This window comes from Brassica napus, chromosome C2, assembly GCF_020379485.1.
Source record: "Brassica napus cultivar Da-Ae chromosome C2, Da-Ae, whole genome shotgun sequence".
In the NCBI taxonomy this organism is placed as follows: domain Eukaryota; kingdom Viridiplantae; phylum Streptophyta; class Magnoliopsida; order Brassicales; family Brassicaceae; genus Brassica; species Brassica napus.
In genome coordinates this window covers 22481169-22501975 of record NC_063445.1, presented here as the reverse complement: position 1 = coordinate 22501975, position 20807 = coordinate 22481169, and the positions used below count along the sequence as shown (strand labels likewise).

Sequence of the window (20807 nt, the reverse complement as noted above, 5' to 3'; positions counted from 1 at the left end):
AGTTAGACTGTGGCACATATATATTTTAATTTATAATAAATAAAATAATTAATATAATATAAATATTAACATCAAACTGAAATAATTTATGACAACTAAAACATAAATCTCTAATATAAAAAAGTAATGAAAAAACTTATAAAGTCATTCTTCGATCTTTCATATTTTGGAATCTTTTTATCACCATATCGTTAGTCACTTCGTCAAAGTGCTCTTTTTCAGTATAGCAAACCATGCAATCGTTCAGAAATTCATCACCCATTCGGTTGCGCAAGGTAGTTTTCACAATTTTCATCGCAGAGAAAGATCTCTCGACTGTAGCGGTGGCAACAGGTAGAGTCAAAACTAGCTTCAAAAGTCGATAAACAAGAGGATGTGAAAGATGTTTTTTGGTCTCCACCATCACACGTGCAAGATCTCCAAGACCCTCCAAATTAGCAAACCTTTGATCTTCAGAGATATTGTCGATGTAAATACCAAGTTGATGCCCAAAAGATATTCGTTCCATAGAACTAAAATCTTCAGGATAAAACTCTGACAACCGTACAAGTTTTGATTGATCAAACTGGTGGAATGAATCAGTGGGGCTCAAAGATGCAGTACAACCAAGCAATTCAGTGTTTATCTCGTCAAAACGATCATTGAACTCTTGAATCTGCATATCCAATACAGTGTAAAAACATTCAACTTGATAATGATGCAAGTTTGTTATGTTGCTTCTTTGTCTTGGCCTCTTTGGATTAACAAATTCTTCTTCCATAATAAATAACTCTGTGTTATTGTTCTTGCAAAAAGAGTTCACCTTTCCAATGATTGAATCCCATCCATTTTCTCTGAGCTTGCACAATTGTTGCTTGGTAGATTTCACTAGAGACATTGCATTCAAGATGTCCTGATCTTTTCTTTGTAAAGCCTTTGATAGATTATGTGTGAGACCAAGAAGAAGCAACATCAACTGTAAGTAGAACACAAAATCGAACGTGTGAAAGTATTTGAGAAGACCATTAGCTTGACATCTTTTGATACCATCTGACCCATCACTTTCGACATACTCAAGCACTTTAATGATGGAAGTGAATAAATCAGCCAATCTCAATAAGGTTTTGTAGTGAGAACCCCAACGAGTATTACCAGGCCTTTGAAGAGAACACTCCTGATTTAGTCCTTTTCCTGTCTTAATTTTACCCTCCCTAACTCCTTCCTCGATTATCTTACGTTGATCTTCTCGAATCTTATCTTTTCTCTTACAAGAAGCTCCAACCACATTTAACAAAACATAAATCTTATCAAAGAAATCACTAACTTCAAAATGTTTTTTAGCAACTCCCACGACAACCAACTGAAGCTGATGAGCAAAGCAGTGAACATAATATGCAGAACTATTTTCTCTTAGAATTAAAGATCTCAACCCATTGAATTCACCTTTCATATTGCTAGCTCCATCATAACCCTGTCCTCTTAGCTTTTTCATACTTAATCCATGTTTTGCAAAAAATGAATCGATAGCACATTTTAGAGATGCAGAAGAAGTTTCTTGAACATGAATAATACCAGTAAATCTTTCTTTGACTATCCCCTTTTTATCAACAAAACGAAAAACCACTGCCACTTGCTCTTTAGTAGAAACATCTGCAGACTCATCCACCAGCAAGCAAAATACACCATGATCAACCTCTTGAATAATAGACTGAGTAACTTCTTCTGCAAAGCAATGATCTAGATCTTTATGGATTTTATGAGACACCATCTGGTTATTTTTTGGAGCATTATCCAATACAACCTTACTAACAATCTCATTTTGATCTGCAGTATACTTCACAAGCTCTACAAAGTTTCCTTTATTAGCTGACTCTGTTGATTCATCATGACCTCGAAAAGGTAATCATTGGCGTAATAAATATCTACAAGCATCAATTGAAACATTCAATCTGATCTTGTATTCATTCTTGGCTTCGTCATTCTGCTTATAAAAAGCCTGAACGATCGATTGATTTGGATTCATTAGATTGTCAGCCATCTTTAGAGCATTGTTGTGAAAACTATTCACCAATCCAACATGCTCTCCTAATCTCTTTGGATTTTTCCAAGTATCAAAGCCTTTTGTCAAAAATTCATCACTTCCACATTTATTTTCAGTATAGTCTCTAAATAAGTAGCAAACCAAACAAAATACCTTGTCTGTTTTTATACTATATTCCAACCAATCACCGTAGAGATCAAACCAAGCAGGATTAAATCTTCTAAGCTTATGTCCTTTCAGTGTTTTAGGAAAATCATGACCGCGAGGTTGACAAGGACCTTTAGTAAGATATTTTCGTCTTACCTCATCTTTTTCGTTTGGATGATATTCCTTTATACTTTTTCTCTCTGCAGGATCTGAAGGCAAATTCTCCAAATTAGTTTTTGATGATGACATTGGCGGAGTAGAAGCCAAATTCTCCGTGTTGGTTTTTGGTAGTGAAGAACTAGAAGGCAAATTCTCTGAATTAACTTTTGATACCTAAAAAAAATATTTTGAAACCCCAAACACTAGTTCCTCAGAATTTCTCTGAATTAACTTTTGATAACTTTTTAAAATATTTTTCCATGGATACCTAAAAAAAATTATGTTAGTAACTTAGTAATTAAGGCTAAATAATAATAAAAACTATTAACAATGATGTATAAACTTACTTAGAAAAGATGTCAAAGAAACAATGAGAAAAGATATTAAAGATGATGAATAAAGTTTCTGCAAATTTTTTTTTTTCAAAAGAGAAGAACGTAAAGTTTATTTAGGAACATTAGGGTTTTTAAATTTTAGACTAATAATTATTTAGGTTGGATAATTAAAATTGTAACAAAAATTGATGGGCTGTCTACATATTTTATTTTCAATTGGGCTAAAGTTAAAAAACAAATTGTAACAAGACCCATCTCTTTTTCTTTGGTTTGAAGTTAAAAAAAAATTGAAAAAAGAGAGCATGTGGCACGTGCCCCACCCTCTCTGGTGGTGGGTCCGCCCCTGTATAAGACAAGCGGTTATGTTTATAACCACAAAATTGTTCACAGGATTGGTACTGTATCCTTTTCCGATTGGTAAAAACTTCATTTTTGACCAAGTGAGTGTTGGTTTCACCTAAGACTCGCCAAAATTGTGTTCTTTAGCATCCTCATCAAGTAGATACTAAAATAGAGGTTCTTACAATATAATAATAATAATTTTGTGACTATTTAGTTATATATTTAATTATTTAAATAAAAGAAAATGTTGTAACTTGTAGGGAAGTAATACACTTACATTTTCATTTTGTTCTACGTATCTTTTCATTATTTTTCCAAAAACTTCTATCGTGTATCTCATAAGAGTATCTAAAGAATAAAATACAAAATTTAAAAAGTAAAAAATGTGGTTTACAGAATCAATATGAATCTGTAAATGTTTCCTGTCAAAAAAAAAAGTAAAAAAAAATGAGAAAAACTCTTGTAAAAATATTTCAAAATAGAACTTTGACGATATTTTCTAGAACCATTTTACTACTGTGTCAGTTTATAATTGGTTTGACGTTCTGACAAAACAACTTTCAGTTTTGTCGACTTTGATTCTTTTTTCTTCAAAAAAATAAAATAATTGGTTTATTTTTTCAATGGAAATTAAAATTTAATTATATATCAAAAATGCATTAATACAACATTATTTAGATACCTATTCTTTCTTAGATACTTACCATTAAAATTGATCTTAGGGCAGCCCAATGAAGGTTATTTATACAGGTTCTAAGTATTAAAATTATGAATTTTTTTATAAAAAGTGAACATAGAGAAACTAATTGTTCTACATTTAGATCCTTAACAAAAAAAAGAAAGATAAGGTACTCTTTACACATATGTTGATTTTTTTATTGGTTTATCTCAATATTATGATTTATGTTGATAGGATTTATCAAAAAAAAAAAAATTTACAAAAAGATATTAATATTAAATTTGTTAGAACTATTTGAGAAAATACTCCCTGTTAATCATGCTCTTAGACCATATTTATTGCAGAGTTCTTAGGATGAAGTTCTAAATGTAATATAAGAACCGTTTCTTAACTTTAACTTTATTTAAGAGTCGGTTCTTAGTTTTTCTTACTTAAAAGTTAAGAGACGGTTCTTATATTACGCTAAGAACCCTACCCTAAGAACTCTCCAATAAACATGTCTAATTAGGATCTTTAATTTGGTTCGTCACTTCTCAGTCAACCAAAATTATACAAAGAAACTTTCTCGGATTGCACACTTATTGGCAATAACATCTTCCCTAATTTGTTGGTAATTCTACAGTTTTGTGGCGTCAATTCTAGAAATTATTATATGTAAACCCTACATTGTACATAAAAACAAAAACAAAACCCTACATATAGATAGTTCGTGAATGAAAACATTTTTATCCTGAAAATTTGAAAGCATACACATGCATTTTAAACGAGTTTGTTAGAGTTCCAATCTTGTCTCTTTCTTTTTTTTTTTTTTTAATTTGTTTCTTTCTTACTTAGGCAGAAGAAAAGTATTGTGAATTTAATTCCCATCAAACATCGATATCATATTTGTTTTTCCTTTTTAATTGATCGATATCATACTTGGATGACTGAGAGGTCCTTTGGACCCGGGACAAGAATTTAGACTATGTTTGAGGGATAGCCATATTACATACAGGTTCTTGTTTTTCGCCTGAAATTATCTACAAGGTTTTTTAGCTCATAACTTCTTAGTAAAATAAACAAAAAAAAATCTTGGAAATGAAAAAAAAAAAGCATCAATTCATGATCTTCCTGAAAAGATTGGGATGAAAACATATAGCTCGAGTATAAAGATAATTTCATTGTGATTTGTGAATATAAAATAAATAATATAATAACAGGTTTTTACTTATTTAAAATATGTGTATATATAAATTATTAATTTATAATTATAGTGAGACTATATATTTATATAGAAGTTTCTAAAAAAATACTATTTTATTATTTTATCAATTTGTGTCAAATTTTAAACCGATTCAAGTTGGAACTGGCGAAATTATTAATTTATTGAGATTGTTAATTTATAGAGTATTAATTGATACAGGGTGTACTGTGAAATGTAAGCACACCCGCCCCTTCTCGGAGGCCTGAGGCATTTGCCTCTTTTTTTCCACATGGGCACGGCCCTGGTGTGTCTTGCGGTGATTGCTAGGCTGCTGGGGGATACACATCTGTTCATTTTGATGATAAGACTTTTTAAAGCTTTTTTCTTTAGGTAGATACAATTTTAATTCATTAAAAACAAAAAAAAAATCATAATAATATATATTAAAAGTTGCCATCTTACATGTTTTATTGACTTTTTCTTATAAACCTAATTATATCGTTATTATCTTTCTTTTATATATATATAAGACAAGCGGTTATGTTTATAACCACAAAATTGTTCACAGGATTGGTACTGTATCCTTTTCTGATTGGTAAAAACTTCATTTTTGACCAAGTGAGTGTTGGTTTCACCCAAGACTCGTCAAAGTTGTGTTCTTTAGCATCCTCATCAAGTAGATACTAAAATAGAGGTTCTCACAATATAATAATAATAATTTTGTGACTATTTAGTTATATATTTAATTATTTAAATAAAAGAAAATGTTGTAACTTGTAGGGAAGTAATACACTTACATTTTCATTTTGTTCTATGTATCTTTTCATTATTTTTCCAAAAACTTCTATCGTGTATCTTATAAGAGTATCTAAAGAATAAAGTACAAAATTTAAAAAGTAAAAAATATGGTTTACAGAGTCAATATGAATCTGTAAATGTTTGCTGTCAGAAAAAAAAAAAAAAGTGAGAAAAACTCTTGTAAAAATATTTCAAAATAGAACTTTGACGATACTTTCTAGAACCATTTTACTACTGTGTCAGTTTATAATTGATTTGACGTTCTGACAAAACAACTTTCAGTTTTGTCTTTGATTCTTTTTTCTTCAAAAAAAATAAAATAATTGGTTTATTTTTTCAATGGAAATTAAAATTGAATTATTTATCAAAAATGCATTAAAACAACATTATTTAGATACTTATTCTTTCTTAGATACTTACCATTAAAATTGATCTTAGGGCAGCCCAATGAAGGTTGTTTATACAGGTTCTAAGTATTAAAATTATGATTTTTTTTTAATAAAAAGTGAACATAGAGAAACTAATTGTTCTACATTTAGATCGTTAACAAAAAAAAGAAAGATAAGGTACTCTTTACACATATGTTGATTTTTTTATTGGTTTATCTCAATATTATGATTTATGTTGATAGGGTTTATCAAAAAAAAAATTTACAAAAAGATATTAATATTAAATTTGTTAGAACTATTTGAGAAAATACTCCCTGTTAATCATGCTCTTAGACCATATTTATTGCAGGGTTCTTAGGATAGAGTTCTAAATGTAATATAAGAACCGTTTCTTAATTTTAACTAAGAAAAACTAAGATCTGTCTCTTAAAACTCTTATTTAAGAGCCGGTTCTTAGTTTTTCTTAGTTAAAAGTTAAGAGACGGTTCTTATATTACGCTAAGAACCCTACCCTAAGAACTCTCCAATAAACATGTCTAATTAGGATCTTTAATTTGGTTCGTCACTTCTCAGTCAACCAAAATTATACAAAGAAACTTTCTCGGATTGCACACTTATTGGCAATAACATCTTCCCTAATTTGTTGGTAATTCTACAGTTTTGTGGCGTCAATTCTAGAAATTATTATATGTAAACCCTACATTGTACATAAAAACAAAAACAAAACCCTACATATAGATAGTTCGTGAATGAAAACATTTTTATCCTGAAAATTTGAAAGCATACACATGCATTTTAAACGAGTTTGTTAGAGTTCCAATCTTGTCTCTTTCTTTTTTTTTTTTTTTTTTTAATTTGTTTCTTTCTTACTTAGGCAGAAGAAAAGTATTGTGAATTTAATTCCCATCAAGCATCGATATCATATTTGTTTTTCCTTTTTAATTGATCGATATCATACTTGGATGACTGAGAGGTCCTTTGGGCCCGGGACAAGAATTTAGACTATGTTTGAGGGATAGCCATATTACATACAGGTTCTTGTTTTTCGCCTGAAATTATCTACAAGGTTTTTTAGCTCATAACTTCTTAGTAAAATAAACAAAAAAAATCTTGAAAATGAAAAAAAAAAGCATCAATTCATGATCTTCCTGAAAAGATTGGGATGAAAACATATAGCTCGAGTCTTTTTACTGCAAAATCCGTTTTGTAGGACTAGTATTTGTGTCCTTATGATTTGTAAAATCCCGTGCTCGGTCTCAGATGGGACATGCATGTTACATCAACCATAGAAAGCACGTAGTAGAATTATTATCATAAGAAAAAATATTATTACACAGATATATAGTTCATGGTACACGTCAATTAGTACACATTTTAATGGTGTCCTATTTTGTTGAAGTTTCAGTCGTCCTTTTATTTAATTTGCTGAAGAAAAGTAGTTCACCAATTTAATTGGGATCGCGATTGTTTGTCTCAAAAAAAGAACAAATACGTGAAACATGCTACTCCAACGTAAAACCATGATCTGCCATAAAATTATGATTTATGTTTGCATAATCTATTCCATGATCAAAAATAAAATAGTATTCTTTGATTTCACGGTAACATCATATCAGGGGCGGATCCACCACTAGAGAGGGTGGGGCACGTGCCACATACTCTTTTTTTTTCAATTTTTTTTTTTAACTTCAAACCAAAAAAAAAGAGATGGGTCTTGTTACAATTTGTTTTTTAACTTCAGCCCAATTTAAAATAAAATATGTAGACAGCCCATCAATTTTTGTTACAATTTTAATTATCCAACCTAAATAATTATTAGTCTAAAATTTAAAAACCCTAATGTTTCTAAATAGACTTTACGTTCTTCTCTTTTGAAAAAAAAAAATTTGTAGAAACTTTATTCATCATCTTTAATACATTTTCTCATTGTTTCTTTGACATCTTTTCTAAGTAAGTTTATACGTCATTGTTAATACTTTTTATTATTATTTAGCCTTAATTACTAAGTTACTAACATAATTTTTTTTAGGTATCCATGGAGAAATATTTTAAAAAACAGTGTTTATCATCATCAAAAGTTAATTCAGAGAATTTGCCTTCTAGTTCTTCACTACCAAAAACCAACACGGAGAATTTGGCTTCTACTCCGCCAATGTCATCATCAAAAACTAATTTGGAGAATTTGCCTTCAGATCCTGCAGAGAGAAAAAGTATAAAGGAATATCATCCAAACGAAAGAGATGAGGTAAGACGAAAATATCTTACTAAAGGTCCTTGTCAACCTCGCGGTCATGATTTTCCTAAAACACTGAAAGGACATAAGCTTAGAAGATTTAATCCTGCTTGGTTTGATCTCTACGGTGGTTGGTTGGAATATAGTATAAAAACAGACAAGGCATTTTGTTTGGTTTGCTACTTATTTAGAGACTATACTGAAAATAAATGTGGAAGTGATGAATTTTTGACAAAAGGCTTTGATACTTGGAAAAATCCAAAGAGATTAGGAGAGCATGTTGGATTGGTGAATAGTTTTCACAACAATGCTCTAAAGATGGCTGACAATCTAATGAATCCAAATCAATCGATCGTTCAGGCTTTTTATAAGCAGAATGACGCAGCCAAGAATGAATACAAGATCAGATTGAATGCTTCAATTGATGCTTGTAGATATTTATTACGGCAAGGATTACCTTTTCGAGGTCATGATGAATTAACAGAGTCAGCTAATAAAGGAAACTTTGTAGAGCTTGTGAAGTATACTGCAGATCAAAATGAGATTGTTAGTAAGGTTGTATTGGATAATGCTCCAAAAAATAACCAGATGGTGTCTCATAAAATCCATAAAGATCTAGCTCATTGCTTTGCAGAAGAAGTTACTCAGTCTATTATTCAAGAGGTTGATCATGGTGTATTTTGCTTGCTGGTGGATGAGTCTGCAGATGTTTCTACTAAAGAGCAAGTGGCAGTGGTTTTTCGTTTTGTTGATAAAAAGGGGATACACTACAAGAAAACAGCGGCATACTGAGGGAAAAAATTGTCGGTATGTCGTCGGAATAGCGTTATTCCGACGACATACCGACGAAAAAAATCCTCGGAAATAACTACTCGGAAATTCATCTTTCCTCGGAAATCCCTCGGAAATTTCCGACGGAATTCCGAGGAAATGAATTTCTTCGGAATATTCCGAGGACTTTTTTCGTCGGAAATTCCTCGGAATATTCCGAGGAATATGTCGTCGGAATATTCCGAGGGATACACTTCCTCGGAATATTTCCAAAATTCAAAAAAAAAATTATAAATTTATTTTTTTAAATTGAAATTCAAAAATATAAAATTAAAATTGAAATAGAAAACATATTTAAAATAAAAAAAATAATAAAATAGTTTTTATAAATAAAAAAATGTTTTATAAATACAAAATTAGTTTTAATAAATATAAATATTTTTATAAATATGAAATCATCTTTTTATAAATACAAAATAGTTTTTATAAATACAAAAAATAATAAAATAGTGTTTATAAATAAAAAAATGTTTTATAAATACAAAATTAGTTTTAATAAATATAAATATTTTTATAGATATGAAATCATCTTTTTATAAATACAAAATAGTATTTATAAATACAAAAAATAATAAAATAGTGTTTATAAATCAAAAAATGTTTTATAAAGACAAAATTAATTTTAAAATATGAAATCATCTTTTATAAATCCAAAAAACGAATTTATATACAAAGAATGTTTTGTATATTTAAAAATAGTTTTTATAAATACAAAAATAAAAAAATAGTGTTTATAAATCAAAAAAATGTTTTATAAATACAAAATTAGTTTTAATAAATATAAATATTTTTATAAATATGAAATCATCTTTTATAAATCCAAAAATCGAATTTATATACAAAAACGTTTTGTAAAATCGAATTTATATAAACGTTTTGTAAATACAAAAATAATAAACAATTTATAAAAAAAATTCTAAATCAATTCAACACAACCAAATCACAATTCTAAACCTATTACACAACAAATCACAATCCTACCCAATCACCCTAACAAAAATCTATCAAAAAACTTCTAAAATCATCAAATCTACTTAAAAACCTAACAAATAGGACCTAAGAGAGTGGGATAAGGTCCTTACATGATTTGTAAAGGAATGGAAAGGATTCGCCGGAGAGATCGTCGCGAGAGAAGGTGGAGAACGCCGGAAGGAGAGAGAGATCGCCGGAGAGGAAGAAGAGAGAAATGGGGAAGAAGAGAGAAATGGGGAAGAAGATGCGGTTCGAGTTTATAAAACCTTGGGTCTGACGGATATTTTCCGTCGGAATTCCCTCAGTATTTTCAATTTCAATTTTCGCGAAATATTTGGCGGCTTGTTTGCCCGGTTAAATGAAAATATTCCGAGGAAATTCCGACGGCCACTTAAATATCCGTCGGAATTTCCTCGGAATATTTTCATTAATTCGAGGAAAAAGAATATCATGTGCATGTATTTCTATTAATTTATATTGTTCCTCGGAATTTCCTCGGAATATTCCGAGGAAATACCGAGGAACTAGTGTTTGGGGTTTCAAAACATCAATTTTTTTTGCCGTATTTCATTTCTTATACAATTGTAATGCATACCATTGAAGATTCTTTGTATAGATGAGCATAAACCATGAAATAACAAATTTCAAAACGAATTGTAAGTATTCCCTTTACCGTTCATTAAAGTGTATAAGTGTTTCTCTTATGTTGTGGGGATTTCGTTCATACAATCGGAAAAGTGTTTATTATAGGGTAATAAACAAATTTTTGACTTCATAATGAACGTAAGACACTTAATAAGGGTTATATAGGTGTTATTCAAACCGCAAAACGTTGTTTTCGGTTTAAAAACCCTATTTCCTCGGAATTTCCTCGGAATATTCCGAGGGAATTCCGAGGAAACCCTTTTATTCCTCAGAATTTCCTCGGAATATTCCGAGGAAATTCTGAGGAACTAGTGTTTGGGGTTTCAAAATCTCGAATGTTTTTTTATAAACGGATCGATCGATGTATTTATGTCCAAAAACGCATCGATCGATCACTAAGATGGACCAAAGCGTAACAATGTGATCGATCGATGAGATTATCCCATCGATCGATCAAGGATATCAAGTGTTCCTCGGAATTTCCTCGGAATATTCCGAGGAAATTCTGAGGAACTAGTGTTTGGGGTTTCAAAATCTCGAATGTTTTTTTATAAACGGATCGATCGATGTATTTATGTCCAAAAACGCATCGATCGATCACTATGATGGACCAAAGCGTAACAATGTGATCGATCGATGAGATTATCCCATCAATCGATCAAGGATATCAAGTGTTCCTCGGAATTTCCTCGGAATATTCCGAGGAAATTCTGAGGAACTAGTGTTTGGGGTTTCAAAATCTCGAATGTTTTTTTATAAACGGATCGATCGATGTATTTATGTCCAAAAACGCATCGATCGATCACTATGATGGACCAAAGCGTAACAATGTGATCGATCGATGGGTATATGTCCAAAAACGCATCGATCGATCACTAGTTCGTCGGAATGTCCTCGGAATATTCCGACGGATTGATGTTTCCTCGGAATTCCGTCGGTATATTCCGAGGAAATTCCGAGGAAACCCAAATTTTGGATTTCCTCGGAATTTCCTCGGAAATTCCTCGGGAAATTCCGAGGATTTCATTTTCCGTCGGAATGTCCGTCAGAATACCGATGTTTTCTTGTAGTGATAGTCAAAGAAAGATTTACTGGTATTATTCATGTTCAAGAAACTTCTTCTGCATCTCTAAAATGTGCTATCGATTCATTTTTTGCAAAACATGGATTAAGTATGAAAAAGCTAAGAGGACAGGGTTATGATGGAGCTAGCAATATGAAAGGTGAATTCAATGGGTTGAGATCTTTAATTCTAAGAGAAAATAGTTATGCATATTATGTTCACTGCTTTGCTCATCAGCTTCAGTTGGTTGTCGTGGGAGTTGCTAAAAAACATTTTGAAGTTAGTGATTTCTTTGATAAGATTTATGTTTTGTTAAATGTGGTTGGAGCTTCTTGTAAGAGAAAAGATAAGATTCGAGAAGATCAACGTAAGATAATCGAGGAAGGAGTTAGGGAGGGTAAAATTAAGACAGGAAAAGGACTAAATCAGGAGTGTTCTCTTCAAAGGCTTGGTAATACTCGTTGGGGTTCTCACTACAAAACCTTATTGAGATTGGCTGATTTATTCACTTCCATCATTAAAGTGCTTGAGTATGTCGAAAGTGATGGGTCAGATGGTATCAAAAGATGTCAAGCTAATGGTCTTCTCAAATACTTTCACACGTTCGATTTTGTGTTCTACTTACAGTTGATGTTGCTTCTTCTTGGTCTCACACATAATCTATCAAAGGCTTTACAAAGAAAAGATCAAGACATCTTGAATGCAATGTCTCTAGTGAAATCTACCAAGCAACAATTGTGCAAGCTCAGAGAAAATGGATGGGATTCAATCATTGGAAAGGTGAACTCTTTTTGCAAGAACAATAACACAGAGTTATTTATTATGGAAGAAGAATTTGTTAATCCAAAGAGGCCAAGACAAAGAAGCAACATAACAAACTTGCATCATTATCAAGTTGAATGTTTTTACACTGTATTGGATATGCAGATTCAAGAGTTCAATGATCGTTTTGACGAGATAAACACTGAATTGCTTGGTTGTACTGCATCTTTGAGCCCCACTGATTCATTCCACCAGTTTGATCAATCAAAACTTGTACGGTTGTCAGAGTTTTATCCTGAAGATTTTAGTTCTATGGAACGAATATCTTTTGGGCATCAACTTGGTATTTACATCGACAATATCTCTGAAGATCAAAGGTTTGCTAATTTGGAGGGTCTTGGAGATCTTGCACGTGTGATGGTGGAGACCAAAAAACATCTTTCACATCCTCTCGTTTATCGACTTTTGAAGCTAGTTTTGACTCTACCTGTTGCCACCGCTACAGTCGAGAGATCTTTCTCTGCGATGAAAATTGTGAAAACTACCTTGCGCAACCGAATGGGTGATGAATTTCTGAACGATTGCATGGTTTGCTATACTGAAAAAGAGCACTTTGACGAAGTGACTAACGATATGGTGATAAAAAGATTCCAAAATATGAAAGATCGAAGAATGACTTTATAAGTTTTTTCATTACTTTTTTATATTAGAGATTTATGTTTTAGTTGTCATAAATTATTTGTTTGATTTTAATATTTATATTATATTAATTATTTTATTTATTATAAATTAAAATATATATGTGCCACAGTCTAACTAAATTTCTAGGTCCGCCCCTGCTTTCACACGTTCGATTTTGTGTTCTACTTACAGTTGATGTTGCTTCTTCTTGGTCTCACACATAATCTATCAAAGGCTTTACAAAGAAAAGATCAGGACATCTTGAATGCAATGTCTCTAGTGAAATCTACCAAGCAACAATTGTGCAAGCTCAGAGAAAATGGATGGGATTCAATCATTGGAAAGGTGAACTCTTTTTGCAAGAACAATAACACAGAGTTATTTATTATGGAAGAAGAATTTGTTAATCCAAAGAGGCCAAGACAAAGAAGCAACATAACAAACTTGCATCATTATCAAGTTGAATGTTTTTACACTGTATTGGATATGCAGATTCAAGAGTTCAATGATCGTTTTGACGAGATAAACACTGAATTGCTTGGTTGTACTGCATCTTTGAGCCCCACTGATTCATTCCACCAGTTTGATCAATCAAAACTTGTACGGTTGTCAGAGTTTTATCCTGAAGATTTTAGTTCTATGGAACGAATATCTTTTGGGCATCAACTTGGTATTTACATCGACAATATCTCTGAAGATCAAAGGTTTGCTAATTTGGAGGGTCTTGGAGATCTTGCACGTGTGATGGTGGAGAACAAAAAACATCTTTCACATCCTCTTGTTTATCGACTTTTGAAGCTAGTTTTGACTCTACCTGTTGCCACCGCTACAGTCGAGAGATCTTTCTCTGCGATGAAAATTGTGAAAACTACCTTGCGCAACCGAATGGGTGATGAATTTCTGAACGATTGCATGGTTTGCTATACTGAAAAAGAGCACTTTGACGAAGTGACTAACGATATGGTGATAAAAAGATTCCAAAATATGAAAGATCGAAGAATGACTTTATAAGTTTTTTCATTACTTTTTTATATTAGAGATTTATGTTTTAGTTGTCATAAATTATTTCAGTTTGATTTTAATATTTATATTATATTAATTATTTTATTTATTATAAATTAAAATATATATGTGCCACGGTCTAACTAAATTTCTAGGTCCACCCGTGATCATGATTTTCTTCGTTATAAACTATTTGATTATTCAACGGAAAATTGACATTCTACTTTCTATAGCATAATTATGGCTACGCTAGTCTGATGCAGAATTATGATTATTGCCAAATAATGTTCCATAATTTTGCGATTACAGTTTCTAATGCAAAATTGTGATTTGTGATTACAATACAAAATACAGTTACAAAATGGAAGGTGAGGCGTGAAGCTCTTCCAACCCCATATGCAGTCTTGGCTTCCCTACGAGTAATCATTCACACTAACTCTAGCATTATAGACTCAACCTTATTTTTATTCTTTTTGCCAAGGTTAACTCTGTGTAGTTCAAAATATTGTATCAAACAGAAAGTATTTCAACAAAGATTATAACTCAAACTCAAACTTTTTATTGATTTAGAAAACTATCTCAAAAACTAAAGCTCTCAACTTTTACAAGTTATGCAACACACTTGCATATCTTTATATAACACTTTAATTATCCTAACCTCATTAAGATTAACACAACTCTATATTTCCTAATCTCTTTAGATAACCACAACCTATTTGGATTAGATAGCTTACAACCCAAACTACTTCAAGCTTATCCCAACATTCTCCCTTCTAAACTTGAAATCTCTTTTCTCCAAATCTTGTACTCCAATGAAATCTCTCATTTCTCTGAATTTGATTCTTCCTAAAGCTTTAGTCAAGATATCACCCTTTTGCTTGTCTCCAGGAACATGTTCTACTTCAATCTGCTCATTCTCCACACATTCTCTTATAAAGTGATATCGAGAATGTATATGATTACTTCGGCCATGAAAAACCGGGTTCTTAGTAAGAGCACTAGCCGACCTATTATCAATGCATATCACGGCCTTCTCACATGGATGACCCGTGATCTCACTTAACAGCTCTTGAAGCCAAAGTGCTTGTCTTGCTGTTTCCGTTCCAGCCATGAACTCAGCCTCGCATGATGACAGTGCTACAGTGTCCTGGTTCTGCGAGCACCAGGTAATTGGGCTCTCTCCAAGATATAAGATATGACCTGTTGTACTCTTGCCGTCGTCTTGATCAGTGTTGTAACTACTATCATTGAATCCCATTAGCTTTGGCACAACTGATGGCATATGCTGGAACGTCAGGTAGACATGTCGTTCCCCGTAAGTACCTCAAGCATTGTTTGATTGCGACACCATGTGACTCTGTTGGGCAATGCATGAACCGGCTTAGTACACCAACGCAGTAAGACATGTTTGGTCTGGTGTGAAGTAGATATCGTATACAGCCTATCTTTCTTCTGTAATCTGAGGTGTCAACCTCTCTTTCTCCATCTGCCTTAGAGAGTTTTAAGCATGCTTCTATCGGTGTCTGAACCATGTTACACTTATCCATGCCCGCATCTTCCAATATCTTCAGAGCGTAACGTCTTTGATTCAGTACTATGCCTCCAATGTGTTGACAAACTTCTATCCCTAGATAGTAAGTCAATAAGCCAAGATCTCTCATGTCGAACTTCGACGCCATTCTCTGCTTAAACTCCATTATAACTTCTTTGTTGCTTCCAGTAACAAATAGATCATCTACATAGACCGCGACGACGACGAGATGCTCGTTTACCATCTTTCTGTACACGGAGGGCTCCTTCGTACACTTTGTGAATTTAAGTTCCATAAGAATTTGGTTTAACTTAGTATTCCAAGCCCTCGGTGCTTGTCTTAACCCATATATTGCTTTATGAAGCTTGTAAACCTTTCCTTCTTCACCCTATTTCAAAAATCCTTCAGGCTGTGAAACGTAGACGACTTCCTTTAATTCTCCATGCAGAAAGGCTGTTTTCACATCGAGATGATGAACTTCCCATCCTCGAGCTGCTGCAAGGTTTATAAGTAGTCTAATTGTCTCAAGACGTGCTACCGGCGTGAATACTTCATCAAAGTCTTTCTATTGCATAATCATGGTTATGCTATTCTGATGCAGAATTATGATTATTGCCGAATAATTGTGGGTGATTGGCTGGGCTGTAACTATAAAAATTTAGCTTTAAAATTAGGGTTGTATGTGTTTTGACTGTAGCTGTAAATTTGCTGCTACAGATTTTTTGCAGAGATTTTTTTCTGTAGTTATGGTGACTGTAGCTGTAAGTTACTGGCTGTAATTTTATCAAAATAAAACACGATTGGCAATATATTAGATAAGCGGTAGCTGTAAATTTCTGGCTATAGTATTTTAATGTAATATATAAAGAACTTTTATGTTATTAAAAACCCCAAAAACTTAATGATTAATAATTAAAAACCATTTAATGATAATTAATAATAAAATTATTATCTAATAATAAATTTTACTTATGAAAATTCCAGTTATAATAATTTAAATATGAAGAACGGTATATGTTAAGGTTATTTTAAGAAGTACTAGTTATTTGTTTTCCTTTAAAATATTTAAAGCCTAAATAATAGGGATGTAGCATTTTAGACTAAAACAAATATAAAAAGGAAGTTTTCATTTTTTTTTGCTTTAGCTTTGAAAAAGAAAGTTACATTCCGATTGGTAAAATTTTGCTGTAACTTTAAATTTTAAAAATAAAGCTACATTTGGTTAGGATTAGTGTTTTAAAAATAAATAAAGCTAAAGTTCTAAGTTAAAACCCAACCAATCACCCACAATTCCAACCCATATGCAGTCTTGGCTTCCCTATGAGTAATCATCATTCCCATATGCAGTCTTGTTTTTATTCTTTTTGCCATCTTTTTGCCAAGGTTTACCCTGTGTAGTTCAAAAATGTTGTAATTTTTTACAAATAATTCTCGTATTTATATGATATTAACAAATATGGTAAAAAAAAATACAAAATCCAGTATAATATTTATGCAGTAAACGTTAATAACTTGATATATCAATATAATTGTTTGTTTAAAATCAAATTCCCACTATTTTTTATACCTTTTTATAAATGTGATGGTAAAGTGTAAAATTTATGAGTCCAAATTTTATAGTTTCTAGTCATGTAGATAATTTACAAATGTGAATTAAGATATTAATCCATGCTAGAAATTAAAATAATAATCACATCATCATGTAATCGTTTTACCATTGAGCTGTTAAGTTGTTGTCACAGTACAATTCTTTTAAAAAAATTGTTGTCACACTACAATGAAGATTAACCATAATCGTAAGCAGTGAGATATGAAGTGTTTTGTAAAAAGTATTAGCTAAAAACTTTTGCGAAAATATCGTATTTGTTTATGTAAAGAAATAAAAATAAGAAAATTATAAAAGTAAAAGAAAACAATGATCGTATAAGATCTTTAGAAAAACGAGTATAAGATAAGGAAAAAATATCGTTTTGTACGAAAACTCATGATCAAAGGAATAGACAAATGAAATACGATATTTTGAGACAAAAAAGAAAGAAATATTTTAATAACGCTTGATATATAATATCCATCTTTACAACATCTTGAAATACAATAATATTGATAGTTACGTGAAGCTTAGCATGTGTATATAACTCAACCATGCACTTTGTGGATTATTCATATAAACAGCCAAAAAGAAGAATATATGGCAATGGAGAAGCAAATGATTTCTGGAGAGGTGCCGGTCAGCCCGTTTTCACGGCTGTTCAGCATGCCAGGACTCGATTGCTTCAACATCGTAACCATCGGACTCAAACACGAAGCCAATCCATCAGCCTTTGTTGAAGGCTTGAAAAACACTTTGGTCAACCATCCACGCTTCTCTAGCATACTAGTAATTATAACACACATGTTCATATATGAATTTACATATATATATATATATATATACTCTTGCAACGATATTGGTGCGCGACTTTGAAGTTTGAACATATTTGTTTTTGTAAAACTTTGTAGGAGACAGGAATTGGTGGAAAAAAAGCGAAATGGATTCCCACAAAAGTAAAAGTTGAAGATCATGTAGTTGTTCCGGATATAGATCCCACTATTGAAAATCCTGATCAGTTTCTAGAGGATTATACATCAAATATGGTTTTTTCACCAATTGATATGTCGAAACCGTTGTGGGAGATGCATATACTCAATATGAAAACATCAGATGCAGAATCTTTCCTTGTGGCGAGATTTCATCACTCCTTGGGTGATGGGATGTCACTTATGTCTCTTTTAGTCGCTTGTAGTCGAAAAACAAGTGACCCAGAGTCATTGCCTACTTTGGTTGCTCCAAAGAAAAGCAAAGTAACCAATGTTTTGTGGTCGTTGGTTGCTCGTGTGTGGTTCATAATTAGACTAATGTGCAACACTTTTGTTGAAGTTTTCAATTTTCTGCTCATTTTATGTTCCGTCCGCGACGCTGCAACTCCACTTATGGAGAAACCAATTTCTACACTTAGCCTTAACAAATTTATTCATAGAGTAATTAGTTTGGACGATGTGAAAATCGTGAAGAACGCAATGAATATGGTATGTTGATTCTTTTTTCTGGTATTGCTTATTACTTAACAGTTGACCAAACGTGAACTTCAATAATTCCTTGTCCTCTCTTAATCAGACTGTGAATGATGTTATTGTTGGAATGGTGCAAGCCGGTCTTTCACGATATTTGAGTCAAAAATATGGTACATCTTTCTATACATTTATATTAAGTACTATTGTCAAATGGGGGAATTTTAATGAATTGCATTTATTCACGTTTCTTACAATTCTTGTCTTGATCTTTTGCAAACAGATTCTGAAACAAATTCGAAGCTAAAGAGATCTCTTGAAAATGTTTCTCTTCGAGCTGTTGTATTCTTTAACCTAAGATCAAATAAGAAAATCGAGGTGCAAATTAACAAACATGCCAAAACGGTCTCAAATATTTTCTATATTTATATTATATATTATAACCTCAACGCTCTAATTAATTTTTTTTCTTTTTCAAAAAAAAAAAAATAAAATATAGGATCTTGCTGAAATGATGGCGAAACGTTCAACGTCAAGATGGGGAAACTCAATTGGTTATGTTATGATTCCGCTATGGATGAGATCTGAGAACGATATATTTGAATACATCCGACGAGCCAAAACAATAATGGATCGGAAAAAAATCTCACTCGAGCCTTTATTTTCCTATGTGTTGCTCAAATTGACTGTCGAAATTTTCGGATCCAAGGTGAGTTAGTATATATTTCGTACTTCGATCATTTCAGATATATTATTTATGTGAATGATGAATCCTAATGGATTCATTTGGTTGTGTGAGGGTGGGAAACAGGCACTAAGAAATCTTGCAATGAGAATTTTCGGACGATCAACAATCATATTGTCAAATGTTGCCGGTCCATCCGAAGAAATAAGCCTTTTCGAACACCAAATATCTTACTTTGCTGCAAGTATATCCGGTTTTCCACAGGTATGACCCTATGTCTTCCTTGATATCTTTTGCAAGTCTAGAGTATCAGCGTTGTTGTAGATACTCATTGAGTTTATTAATAGTAATTTTGAATAAGGAAACAATATTAACCGCAATGAATTACTCATTATGTTTCATAATAAGTGACCTTTAATGTTTTTCAAGCTAATGAAAAAAATGTTAAATTGTCTGTTTTACCACTATTTAATATTTTTTTGTTTAATTTTATTAATAAATTAGAAATAAGAGCAAAATTTGGCAATTTTTTTTTTAAATGTGCATGAAAATGTAAAACGACACTTATAATGAAACAAAAAATTTAAAAGCTAAAATAACACTTAATATGAAATGGAGAAAGTAAAAAAAATTCTCGAAAATTGTATAAAATGTCCCAAATAAAAGATTTTCATCTTCTCTCTTCTTTTTCTATTTTTTTATTTATAGGTGACTTAGTAAAAAAAAAATCATCAATGATGGGGTTTTTTACTTCTAAAATGGTATCTTTTTTCCTTTATAACACAAAAATGAAGAGAAAAACTAATATATGATAAATTGATAATTATTAGGAGTTTAGTTTAGTTTTCTTCCAAGTTATCATTGCGTTTGAACGAATGAAACAGTATATATATGTAGACGAGACTAACAACCTGTTGTTTGTTGGATAAGGCACTCATTGTCCACATAACAAGCTATGTGAACAAAGTTATCATCAATCTTGGAGTTGATCTCGACGTAATTCCAGACCCTCATCACCTATGTGATCACATGGTCGAAGCTCTCCAGATGATGAAATCAGCTGCAGAAGAAAAATGTTCTGCCGATTTAAACGTTTAAAACGAAATGTTTGACGTAGAGATCAAAACGTACTCATCGAAATGTTATCGATGTATTACTGTTTTCAATAAATGTTTTTTTTTTTTGCTCGACTACAACTTTCATTAACCAAGTGAGAATTACATGATTTTTACCTCTACAGATATTAAACCACACATATAATGGAATCAACTAGTATCACATATGAACACATAGATGGATCCT

The 20807-nt window shown here is 31.8% G+C and overlaps 1 protein-coding gene and 1 pseudogene across 2 annotated transcripts; one reads left to right on the top strand and one right to left on the bottom strand.

Annotated features, from left to right (window-relative positions):
• Positions 1-136: 136 nt before the first annotated feature.
• Positions 137-4898, bottom strand: LOC106433472 (annotated as a pseudogene).
• A 12939-nt stretch (positions 4899-17837) lies between these two features.
• On the top strand, positions 17838-20730 carry LOC106433476 (wax ester synthase/diacylglycerol acyltransferase 2). 2 transcript variants are annotated; one of them, XM_013874300.3, is made up of 7 exons: positions 17838-18149; positions 18272-18838; positions 18927-18993; positions 19104-19198; positions 19320-19529; positions 19620-19769; positions 20436-20730. In XM_013874300.3, exons 1-7 carry the CDS (start codon positions 17961-17963, stop codon positions 20601-20603), a joined length of 1446 nt encoding a protein of 481 aa, XP_013729754.2. In that variant the 5' UTR covers positions 17838-17960; the 3' UTR covers positions 20604-20730. The 2 variants fall into 2 exon arrangements, with proteins under 2 accessions (XP_013729754.2, XP_013729755.2); XM_013874301.3 differs by having other exon boundaries at positions 17875-18149; positions 19632-19769.
• The last annotated feature ends 77 nt before the right edge of the window (positions 20731-20807 follow it).